We start from the raw sequence: 13,352 nt of genomic DNA on the forward strand, positions 1-13,352 counted from the left end.
TGAATGTGGCTGCTTTTAGACACAAACACACGTTTATTCCCTCAGTTGAGACTCTGTGTTCAGCTGTTCAGTTCACATTGTACAGCATCAGCATCAGACTCATTTGAAACGGGACTGCATTTGATTTGTACCAAAAAAAAATGGATCTGCTTTTGCTAAATAGATACTGCACATGTATAATATAGCACACAAACACACACACAACACACACACACACACACATCAGCGAGTTTGTCAGTAGCTCTCGAGCCCAGGCATACACTGTTGTAGTGGCACTGTAACAGCAGCATGTAAATACAGTGTCAGCAGCTCCCCAGCTGAGTGGCATGGGGAGATGATTAGCCCGGCCAACGCTGCTCACACACACACACACACACACACACACACACATTTACGGACATACACAAGCGTACTACAACAGCATCCGCGTTTCTGAATAATCGCAGTATTCCAGTGTGCTGCGACGCAGTCGTAGTCGCAGACAGACACACAGACTAACTGTTGCCACTCCAAATCTAATCTCCCCTCTCTCACCCGCTCTCCCCCTCTGTCTCTCTCGCTAGCACCGCTGCCACTGTGTGCTGTATATGCTAATATTATCTCTGCTTTTTTTTTTCCTGAAAGGCATTTTGCATATTTAGGACTATCGTGCTGTTCATTACCGCTTATCAGCACAGAGCTAGTCCCACATGGAAATAATTCAAATACGGTACATTCCTGTAAAAAAATAAATAAATAAACACATTTTAGAGCAAACAAAAAAATACGAGTATCCAACAGCCATCATTGAAATATGATACAAAATACGACATCATATTGTGCTTTTTATATTTGCTTTTATTTTCACATAAACTACATATACAGCTAAAACTACAACCTTCTGTGAATGTATACACAGTACACAACCAAAATAAAAACATCAGTGAGAGTATTATGTATGAGTCTAATCAGTTCAGAGAAAATATTTGTATTGTTTCCCCAAATGATTTTAAACTAAATGTTTTTACATGTACCACAATCAAATCAGCCTTTGTGAGTCTTCCTTTTTTAAGGTATTGTTGGCAACTAGCAGGTTTTATTAATATTAATTGTATTGATATAAATAATTATTCTTACCTGCATTCCCAACATTATGAACGAACTATTGCATAGAACACTGTTAAAGGTTGTTGCAGCAAAACTGATCATATGACATTGAAGTACAATAAAGTATGATAAGGTTTATGTCATTGCTATATCATGAGTATTGCTGCTGTACCACAGAAGACACATTTCTATCATAGAGAACACTAAGTGTAGGTGACAATACAAACCACGACATGACAGAAAAAAATGTACCGTCAGCGATCTGTCACTTTAACATATTTGCATGTACTGTTGACAGAATTGCAAATCAATAAGCAAGAATTTTTTACGACAATTTTGGTTGGTTATATGATTTTTGCATCAATGTGCCAAAGTGCTTTTCTGATACTTAATTCTCTAGACTAAAAGAGACATCCCACTCTGGTATTGTATCGATACAAAAACAAAGTATATATCATGTCAAAATATATGTTGTTATTGTAACATAAAGTCACATGTTCTGTGATATAGCATAATGGAGAAATAGTTAGCTGTGGAAGAACTGGAGTCACGATGGCACGGTGACATGTCACACTGCAAAACCGAGTTTTACACAAACACTGTTTGTGTAAAACTCGTTTCCTAATTTACTTTTGTTTACAAGTTTATGCTTTCTGCCTTACATTTAATTATTATTCTAAGTCAAAGTAATAACAGCATAGTAGTAGCAGTTGTGTACTAATATTCTGAAAGATTCGTAAAACTTTGTCTCTATAAACACTGGAGTGACAAAAACAAAGTGGATTCCCTGTGATTTAACATTAAAGTACGTTAAAATAATTCTAAGAATAATATTTATATATTTAGACGATAAAAAAAAAGTAATAAAGTAGAAAATGTTGCTTTTGTTGCTTTTTGATTATTATAACATCTCATTTCTTGCACGACTTTCGTGGTGATTTAGTGCACGACTCATCACACACACACCATGTTTATTCTAGCAACATGGCGAGCCGGCGGAGAAGCGATTAGCGCGGCATATTCCGATGCTACCGTAGATATGTTCCAAGTCTGTAGAGCCGCTTGGAGGAACAGCTTCATTCGTCTGGGCGTCTGGGGGTCGATCAAACACCTCTCGAGACATCGATGGCACGCCTCGCCAATCCCGAGGCACTCAACGCAGACATCCGTGCCCCTTTAACCACCCTTGCTGCTCGCCGCACACACACACACCCACACAGAAGCCATCCCCCCAATTTGTCTGTGCATGTCAAATCACAATAATTAAGTATTATCGATCTCAGGTTCAATTAACTTCATTAATGTGGGTTGCTCTGGTGATTGGGGCGGGATGGAAAAGGGGGAGGGAGGGAGGGAGGGAGGGGGTGGAGATTATAGGATCTCATCAAGTGGGAAATGGCGGGGAGTGCACAGATACACTCACACATGGTTAATGTGAGAGGATTCTGGTGGGTTGCTTTCATCTCAGGCCTACAGCCATGTCTTCAGCTTTGTCTCTCCTAAAAATGTTTCCCTACCTCGACTGATGTGGACGGTCCGTCTCTTTGTCTCACACACTCACGCGCACTGAAACTTGCACGGTCAAAGTGAAGTGTAAACAGGCAGCGCAGACGTGCCTGTGTGTCTGATCGGGCTGTTAGGTGGTTATATAAGCATGATAAAGCCTGGTGTGTTTGTCCCAGGCTTCTTCTACTCCGGCTTTTTCCTGCTTGTGTGTGCGTGCCTTTCTTCCATTAGTTATCTCCGTATCCACGGGTCGTAGTGTTGTGAACCCTTGCAGCCTGGACACAAGCCAGCAGCCTTGGGGATCATCTCTGCATGTTCTCGACCGTGTGCGAGTGTGGTGTGTGGCCCCGGTCTTGACATCCGTCCAACCTCCCTCCCCCAGTGAAGCCATGTTGTGCCAAGTAATGGCTAAAGAGAGAGTGGGACAATGAGCAGCCACTCTCTTGAACCCTATAGGACTATTACAGTGGGCTCATAGTTGTTAATAAGTCTGCTGGTAAGTAAAGTGAACATCAGTGGTTCTCAACAATGGGGCAGTTATCGGCACACTCCTTTATTATCGTTTGCATACTTTATCTTGAGAATTTCTTATGAATCCCTGTCGATGCGCCTCAATTTTCTCGGCGAAACCTAAATTTGACAAGATTACATTTGAACACATCACGATAACGTTATGATCAAATCGCAATTTTTACTAAATCGAGATTAAACGCGTCAAAATGTAACTCAATCCAACCTGTTGGCTCCGTTACTTAGCCAAGCCAGACTGTGCTGCACGTGGGATGCTAACAGCTAACGTTAACTCGCTCTGCTGCTGCCGATTTCAACAGGTTGGTTGTTCACAATGTATCGGGGCCATCATCGTCCCAGGGACAACGTTAATCTTGATCCCTGATCCTCAGCACCTACGGTATCTGTGGTACTGTAGGAAAACGAGTACCGTCACCTTTTTGAGAATTTTGGCATCGACTTGGTACTGAAGTACTGATTCTCATGACATACACACAAATAGTAACTCTGATTTGTTCCCAAAAAATATGGAGAAACAGACACAAATAGGATTACAAATTGGTGTGGGGTTGACTTTTAGTACATTTACTACCAGCTGCAAAAAACTGACGACACAGAAGTCAAATAAATAGCTTGATGTGATGGATAAACGGTACTACAGTACATAACGTAACAGAAACATAGCCAGCAAGGTTTCAGTGGATGGCGACTCGCCAAAGGAAGCCAAGTTCAAAATGAACTGAAAAGCCATGTTTTCAGAATAAATATAACAGAAAGGTCGATATCTGTTTTAAATGGATATTGAGTCAGTTTAACTGGGTATTTAGTTTACGATGTCACAGAACGACGCGAGCGGCTGTAGTTGAACCGAACCTATTGCAGCCTATTCAATGTAAGCAGTTGTATCAATTCGTTGCAACACTGCGCCTATTAAATGTCAAAATGTTTCCATAATTCCAACGTCCTCTTCCTCAAACAATTCCAAAAAGCGGTCTCGTGCTCCGCGCTCCATGTAGGTGGATGCAGCCTACACGCCGAGCTTTTATTACGCACACACTGGTCTCGCTGCAAACGCAATTTTCTCCCCGATCCTCCTGCCTGTGTATCGATACGTATCACACATTTGCAGGTACACCGATGGACACACGCAAGCACACACACACACACACCGTGTTCTCGTCACACACAAAGGCAGCTAATTCAAAGCGGAGCGTGCACGTTTTGCGTTTTAAAGGAGATTTCACATTGATGTTTGGCCTTGATGAGAGTGCCGGGCTGCTGTGTTCGGCTGTTTCCTCAGCCGCAGCATTGTTCTCTTAAACAGCTGTCGTTATGGCTGATTCAGAACAGATGGCATGTACATGTGGGTCGGCTCGGCTGCACGTATGTGCGGGCGGGTGGATGCGTCTCCGAGACAGAATGGGGGAGAGAAATGGGGAAGCTCTGAGACAGTATGTGTGTGTGTGTGCGTGCACATGTTTTATATCTGTACATGTTAAAACATGCAGCTTAAGCGCATCAAGGTTTGCTAGATAGATGTACTTCAATACAATAAAAGACAAACAATAGGAGCTGGTGCAGAGTAGATAAGGGTCATGTGACCCTGCACATAACAGCATCTAATACAAGAGAACATGTTAAAAATGAATCCTCTTCATGTTACACTGAGCACTGGAGCAGACTGCATGTTCAACAGAGAAGTTCCTGAGAATGCCCGAAGGCAAAGAGTTGTTAAGACTACCGTGTGTGTGTGTGTGTGCTGGGCTCTGGGAAATCTGTGTCTCTGTGCATCTGTTTGTCCCACGGCGGTGTGTCGTATCACCGCCGATGGCAACCGATAGCCTGACAATGACAGAGACTCCTCTCTGTGTTGCTGCTGATGCAGTACTAGCACATACACATGCTCAGTTAGAGATGGGAGTCTGCAACAGCTTCAGTGTGTTGTATGATGTGGCTGGCAGGTGGTGTGGGCATTAGTTGTGGAAGCCCGTATTTTCCTTTGTTTCCAAGCCAATGACAAAACTGTAAGCACAATATGGAGGTTTTTTTTCCAACATGCGCATCGTTTTCCTTTCAGTTCTTTATAAGGAATGTAACTGTGCGTCCTCATATTAAATACAACACAATGATCATTTTGATTTGTTTAAACTTTGCATCTCTTTGAAAGTGGCAGATTGTGATGGAATAGGCCCTCGCTTCCGTGCCACACCCGTCCCACTTACCGGCTCGCTCTGTGTTTACATACCAGCTTAGATGAGCGATGGCCTGTTCGCAGAAAGGAATGCCGGGCACAAGGGCACCGGCGTTCACACACACGCTCGTCTTCTTTGCCAGTGTAGTTGCTAATACAAGAGGTTTGTGTATGCACGCGCTGCACTTCCATTGGTATTCAGAAATCCAGCCTTAATCACAAAGTGTGAGCACGCAGCGTTTCTCATCTGATGTTGTTTTATCCGTTTGATAGACTTATTAACAAAATAAAACATTCATAGATGTACAAAGAGGCGAGACTGTGATTTGTCTTGATACATATTTCCTCTATATGATTCCCATTGTATTATTCTTAAACGAGAGGGATTTGAATATAAATTGAAAGGCTCAAGCCCACTCCTGAAGCTAAACTGTAAATAATAACTCTAAACTTTTTCTAATCTTTGGTAATTGAAGCAAATGGGTTTTTGCGGGGAGAGATTTGTTGCAGGCAAACGTACATACATTCATTTTTATTTACGAGGAGGCGAGGGCTGAGCAGTGTGATGAGTGGAAATGCATGCTTAATTTAAATGGCGAGTGTGTCTGTTAGGGAATGCATTAGAGTCTGCAGAAGAAGCGTAAGACATATTAATTGACAGACAGGAACCGCTGTCTCCGAGGTTGATACAAGTAATTTATTACTTCAGAAACGAATGCCACCGCCAGAATGTGCTTCATTAATTTCAAATTTAGTTTTAATTTCAAGCTGTTGCCCCTTGAGAAGAATAAGGTGGCAAGTTCTGTTTGAAGCGACGTTTTTCCTCTCTGCCTCCCTCCATCTTTCTCTTTTTCCATCTCTCTCTCTCTCTCTCCGACTGTCTCTGGTTTTCTGCAGTACAGAACAAAGACCTGGGGGTGGAGAGAGAATGGGAGGGGGTGGCAACTTGATTCCAATTTGAAAACAATGTCAATGTAAAAGGGTGAAGATAGAACAGAATTACTGCAATTGTAATAGGAAATACTTTGTCTGTTGATGCCATTGGATGATTGCTCTGTTTCCTCTGGCAAAAGTGTGAATGTCAGTATCTTGTGTTTCGATCAGTTCCCTGCTTGGTGTAGAAACAGGAATACTGGAATCTCCATCATTAGATATGCTGTCTAACAAATCTCTCTTTGTTTTTTTTCTTTTCTCTGCTCGAGCAGCATATGTCCCTGAAGATGAGAAGGAAGCAGCCCTGTTGGATGAGGACCTGGATGGAGACGACTCAGCTCAGGAAGGGGAGGAGCCTGCCTCCAAGTTCCTATGTCAGGACAAGGACAGGCCAGGATCCACTGGCTTCCATGACTCCCCAAACGCTGCTGACTTTTCTGGTCAAGAGTTGGACAGTGAGTCTCACCTAAGTGAATCCAGTGACAGAATGTCCGATTTTGAGATCTCCTCTCTTAAAAACGAGGATGATATCCTCCTTTCAAAAGACCCGGCGAATGCCCTTCCCTTTTCTCCCTCCTCTGTCACGATGGCTGTTGCCAATGTTGCTGCCCCAGTAGGTGGAGACGAGGCCATATTAGCCACAACAGGGTCTGTGGCTGACAGCCTGGAGAAGATGAAGGCCATTTACACCTCCTTCCTGACCAACTCCTATTGGTCCACTCTGAATCTAAACCTGAGCCAGCCCCCTGCAGAAAAAAACCCTCGCAGTCACAGCAGCAGCAGTAGTAGCAGCAGCAGCAGCAGCTGTGGAAGTGGAGGCTATGACTGGCACCAGACAGCTATGGCTAAAACCCTCCAGCAGACCTCACACAACCACCACAACAGACTGGGCCTGGTTCAACATCCCACAGTTGCTGTATCCGCAGCATCTACAGAACCCAACCTCTTTAGTACCGTCCAGCTGTACCGGCAGAGCTCCAAGCTGTATGGCTCTATATTCACTGGTGCCAGCAAGTTCCACTGTAAGGACTGCAGTGCGGCGTATGACACCCTAGTGGGGCTCACCGTGCACATGAACGAGACAGGCCACTACCGCGACGATAACCACGAGACAGATGGTGAGGGTACTAAACGGTGGTCAAAACCAAGAAAGCGGTCCTTGCTAGAGATGGAGGGGAAGGAGGATGCACAGAAAGTTCTCAAGTGCATGTACTGTGGGCACTCCTTTGAATCCCTGCAGGACCTAAGTGTCCACATGATCAAGACGAAACACTACCAGAAAGTGCCTCTGAAAGAGCCTGTTACTCCAGTGGCCGCTAAGATTATCTCCTCGGCTCGAAGGAGAGTCCCCATGGACCTGGACATCCCTAGCTCGCCAGACTCTAATGGAGGCACACCTAAGCCCACCTCCCTCAATGACTCCAATAACGTACACCAGAAGGTCACCAATCCTTACATCACACCTAACAACCGCTATGGACACCAGAACGGTGCCAGCTATGCCTGGCAGTTTGAATCCAGGAAGTCACAGATCCTCAAATGCATGGAGTGTGGTAGCTCTCATGACACACTACAAGAGCTCACTGCTCACATGATGGTGACCGGACACTTTATTAAAGTCACTAACTCTGCTATTAAGAAAGGCAAACCCATTATAGAATTGTCCATCCCGACCCCGAAACCCAATTTAACAGCTGAAGAAAAGTTCCAGTCCGTTCCCTTGGCTGCCACAACATTCTCCCCTCCACCTGCCCCAGTTCCTCCTCCAACCAGCATTTCCCCCACTGCCATGGTTGTGGAGATAAAAAAGGAGGAGAAGGAGGAGGAATGCACGAAAGAGTCCATCATCAACAATGGTAATCTCAACAAGGAGAAGAAGGCAGGAGGTGAGGAGGAGGCAGAGGAGAAGTTTGATGTTTCTTCAAAATACTCTTATCTAACTGAGGAGGATCTGGATGAAAGTCCAAAAGGTGGTCTTGACATCCTCAAGTCCTTGGAGAACACAGTGACCTCAGCCATCAACAAAGCCCAGAATGGAGCTCCAAGCTGGGGTGGATATCCCAGTATCCATGCTGCTTACCAGCTCCCAAACCTAATGAAGCTCTCGCTTGGCAACACTGGGAAGAGCTCTGCCCTCAAATACATGTTCCCTAGAGGGGATATTTTCTCTCCCACTGGTAAGATCCAGCCTCTGATCTCCCCTCCCAGCCGCCAGAACTCCCCGCTAGCCAAAAATAACTTCCATGCAATGGAGGAACTGGTCAAGAAAGTGACAGAGAAAGTGGCCAAGGTAGAGGAGAAAATGAGAGAGCCCAGTGGTGTTGTGAGGGGATCTCCTCTGAGCCGTACCACGCCGTCACCCTGCAATAGCGAGGCAGGGGACTCAGCCCGAGGAGAGTCGCCCAAAGAAAATAGAGCAGGAAGCTGTAAAACTCCAGAGAATACAAGTGGGGCGGAAAAAGCAGTAGGTGATGGGAATGGAGCTAATCACAGAGATTCAAATGGAGATATTTCTATGAAAGAGTCTGGGGAGAATGGAGTGGAGTCCACTGCTGTGACATCCCCACTGCCTGCCTCTCTGTGTGGCAGTACAGCTATCATCACAGACCATCCTCTTCCAGAACAGCCATTCGTCAACCCCCTCAGCGCACTGCAGTCGGTAATGAACGTCCACCTGGGGAAGGCCGCGAAGCCTGCCCTGCCCTCCCTTGACCCCATGAGCATGCTGTTCAAGATGAGCAACAGCCTGGCAGAGAAAGCGGCGGTGGCTGCTTCCACCCCACCAGCACAGACCAAAAAGCCCGGTAATGACTGCTTAGACCGCTACTTCTACCAGCAACATCTAAACAACGACCAACCCATAGATCTCACCAAAGGAAAAAATGCTGACAAAAACAACAGTGGTGGTTCTTTGGGTTCAACAGCTCTCTCTTCCACCACCACCACCCCGTCTTCAATTTCTCCCTCCTCCGCTGTCACTATGACCAAAGCCTCAGCTGCAGTAGCTTCCTTTATGTCAAGCTCCCCTTTGAGAGAAAATGCACTGTCAGACATATCCGACATGTTGAGGAACCTGACAGAAAGTCAGGCTGTCTCCAAGTCCTCAACACCTACCAGCTTGTCCGAGCGCTGCGACTTCGAAGGTATCACACAGGACGAGATAGAAGATTTTTCTCCAGCTCACAAACGTAAAGGCCGGCAGTCCAACTGGAACCCTCAACACCTCCTGATCCTACAAGCTCAGTTTGCCGCCAGTCTGAGACAAACAAGTGACGGCAAATACATGATGTCTGACCTGAGCCCACAGGAGAGAATGCACATCTCCCGTTTCACTGGCCTCTCAATGACTACAATATCCCACTGGTTGGCTAATGTCAAGTACCAGCTGAGGAGAACCGGTGGCACCAAGTTCTTGAAGAACTTGGATTCCGGTCACCCAGTGTTCTTCTGCAGCGACTGCGCCTCTCAGATCCGCTCACCATCCACCTACGTCAGCCACTTGGAATCCCACTTGGGCTTCCGTCTGCGAGACCTGGCCAAGCTTTCTGGGGAGCAGCTGCTCAGCCAGATTTCGCAACAACATCATCAACACCGCCACACCAAAGGACTATCTGAAAAACTGCTCTCTAATCTTCACCCATCCAGCCACCCTTTATCCTCTTCCTTACCCATCTCCCTGCCCTCAACTGAATCCCCGTCACCCTCCCCCGCCGACGACGACGGTGGGTCTGTGTACCAATGCAAGCTCTGCAACCGGACTTTTGCGAGCAAGCATGCGGTCAAGCTTCACCTGAGCAAGACTCATGGGAAGTCCCCCGAGGACCATCTCATGTATGTGTGTGAGCCGGAGAAACAGTAGCACTGGCTGGGGACAATGCAGTGTTCTTTTGTAATGGCTCACTCTTTCTTGCTCTGTCTCTCTTAAGCCTTTCACAGACAATTCTTTTGAAGAGAAGAAAGGATTATTAACGTGGTGGAACTGCACAAAGATGCCATACAACTACTGTTTTAAGTTTTGGCACATGGTTTAAAATTTTGTGTTGTAGCAGTTGTTGTTTTTTCTTTTCTTTTGTTGCTGAGTGAGATAGCACTCTGGCCCAAGACACTCGATTTTAGTGATCTGCTTTGACAGGAATAGAGTGACTTTTTTCAAACTGCAGGTGGGGACTGTTGTCATTGAGAAAATACAGTATATGAAGGTTTAAAAAAAAAAAGATTCTAAAATGAAGTGGCGTGTATTTTGAAACTTGTGTAAATGGAATTAAGTTCCTTTATATTTTGACATCACTGGGATGTGATAAGCTGCATGCATAAATTAAACAGTTTAGTTAAACATTTTATAACTAAATCTGGGTGCACTTTCCATAATTTCTTTTTCTTTTAGATTTTTTTTTATTCCACTCTTCTGCTCGTTTGCGCTCTTTTTTTAGTTTTAGTTTTTTTGTGCTGGAGTCAGCATTTAAAATTTAACCCTCTGAGTACGTCAAAGCACTTCTACACCTGCGATCCAAACACTATTGACTCACGATTTGAGATTGTGAATTATTGAAGCTTATGTGAGAATTTGATGGACAATGCGTGCATTGTGTCTGCAATGCCTGTTTCCCAGACAAACAGTATGGTAAGTCCGAGACATGAAAGCATTGTATTAGAAAGAGATTCTCTATTCACTGCAAGGTTTTCATCGTGGGCTTAATATTTGTTTGAGATATGTTTGCCGGACTTGACACAAGCATTGTAGCTATGTGGTAAAAAAAAAAAAAGAAATCTGAAGTCTTTTACTTTGGTCGATCAGGGACCTATATTAATTCAGGTCTGTGTAAAATATGTACATAAAAGCATATTAACTAATTCCTGTCTAAATTATGCATACTTTCTATATTTTTTAATTTAAAAGGATTATGACTATCTGCTGGTGCACAGTATATGAAGACATAAATAAAATTGTTTTGCACAATAGTTTTATAAATGTGTTATTTAATCAAACGATACAAGAAAAGATAGGTAGCAAAAGGATGACAACAGGTGAATCTTTTTATTCCCAACTCGTGCTCAAAGGGTTAAAGACTCTTTTTACCAGACACTACTCTACATGTGCCGCTGTATGAACACTAAAAAAAGATATTAAAGGTTGTACAAAAAAAGATGTTACTTTATAAAGATATTTCACATGTAAACTGTTATTTATAAGCACTCTTGGTTGTTTCATATTGTTCATATTGTTGAATGCCTTTTCGATTGGTCCTATTTTTTTGTTCTGTCTAATTACTCTGCCACGATTCCACACTGCAGCTTTATCTTTTTGGGATATGAAAGGTAACCATGGTTACAATAACCTCTTGAGTGACAAGTTCTGCCACATTTTTGGCAGTTAATTCGCTGAAGTAACTGACAGCTGCCAGGGTAGAGAAATTACAAAAAAAATATCCTTATGTGTAAAATATCGGCATGTAAACAGCACAGATACTGTAATGCATTCTGTGCCGTTAGTCTTTTTTCATTTCGTTATTTTCGTTTTCTGTTGTTGTTGTTCTTGACAATGAACCCCCATTATATGACTTCATATAACCTTGTTTTCTACTGCAGCATTAAAAAAAGGAAACAGTTTTTTGCAATTATGTGTGTATGCATCCTGTGTGTCATGGCTATCAATTATGTGTGTGCCGTGCAGTCCCTAATGAGCACATTAGACTGGGAGTGTGTCAACGTCTGTCTGTGACGAGCTGCATACTAGTTTACAGTGAGTGGCAGCAGCGGGGCTGTGTGGGAGACAACACACACACACACACACATATCCAGACATGCAAACAGACACCATCATTTTTGGGCTTTTACCAGGAGCCTCCTCTGTTGTCCTGGTGACATAGACTGAGGCGTATACACTGCATAAATAAGACTGAGCCTCCAACAAAAGATTTAAGAAACAATAAATACATCAAATGACAAAAAAGTTTTATCAATTTAAGGGGGCAGTGGAGAGAATCACACAACCAAAAAAGCAACGGAGCTCCATCCTCACTGTCTTTCTCTTTCCACACAGGATATGGAAGAATAAAGACAAAAAAAAAAGGTTTTAATAATAATTACCTCCAATGTCCATTTTGTGACTATTTTCCCGCGAGGCAAGACACCTGGCAGACATGTTTGTTTAGGCTTCATGGGATACGACAACAATGCTGACAAGATGAGCAGGTCCTTTCAAGTGTTTATTTATTCATCATCTTTCCCTGTCTGGAGCCGTGATTAAGCAGGAATTGCGTCAGTATCAATTTGATGTGTGCTGCACAACAGCGTGACACAGATAAAGCAGATAGGACTAAGAGGTAAAAGTTTGCATGAGGAAGCATTCTACGGGATCTACGGGAGAATCAGCATACGTTCAGTGCAGATGAGGGAATGAGAACACAGAGGTGGGTATTAAAAACAAGCACGTCACATCATCAACATACGCACAAATCTGCACACACAAGCGCACAAGTGCATTACATAAACATACAGAGCACACGTGGTAAATCAAAGTGAGACGGCGCTGTGTGTTCCTGAGCTACATCGCTTCCCCTGCTCCGTTCTGCCACTTAGTAAACCCTGCTGAAAAACAACAACACAAAAATACATGCGCAGGCAACTAGACCCACCTGCACACAACACAAACACACTGAATTGTACAGAGCGGCCCACCAAATTATCTTCTTTTCTTTGCATGCACAAAGGTGCACAGAAGGCCAACACACACACACACCTCAACAGCTAGGTAGAAGGACTTCATCCGCAGTGACAAGGTGCCACTGTGTGTGAAAATGTCAGCCTTCAACTGCGCCGCCTGAAGTCTGGCACCGTATTTAAGGTTCTCATTAGCCTCAAAGAAAATATGCATGAAATTGAAGTGTGAGAAAGCCCTTCTCTCTCTCTCTCCCTGCCTTCACAACCGGCGAGCAGAGGCAAGGGGCTTATTAAGGATCAAAACTAGCTTGCAGAAGACAATGGGTACCACCACTGGGATGTGCGCACACATACACACAGACATACACGGGAAAACATATTCCCATCCATGCACTTACTGTGTATCTGAATGCAATCATAATATGCATTAAACCTTATTAGTTACAGCCAGTGAAGTAAAATAGAC

At 44.0% G+C, this 13,352-nt stretch overlaps 1 protein-coding gene across 1 annotated transcript in view; it reads left to right on the top strand.

The window, feature by feature from the left end:
- tshz3b (teashirt zinc finger homeobox 3b) overlaps positions 1-11,811 on the top strand; it is a 35,188-nt gene extending 23,377 nt beyond the window's left edge. Inside the window, exon 2 of the mRNA XM_079281552.1 lies at positions 6,499-11,811. Within this exon, the coding sequence (XP_079137678.1) occupies positions 6,499-10,085 (3,587 nt within the window). The 3' untranslated portion in view covers positions 10,086-11,811. The remainder of the gene's footprint in view (positions 1-6,498) is intronic.
- The last annotated feature ends 1,541 nt before the right edge of the window (positions 11,812-13,352 follow it).

This window comes from Melanostigma gelatinosum, assembly GCF_949748355.1.
Source record: "Melanostigma gelatinosum genome assembly, chromosome: 2".
Classification (NCBI taxonomy): domain Eukaryota; kingdom Metazoa; phylum Chordata; class Actinopteri; order Perciformes; family Zoarcidae; genus Melanostigma; species Melanostigma gelatinosum.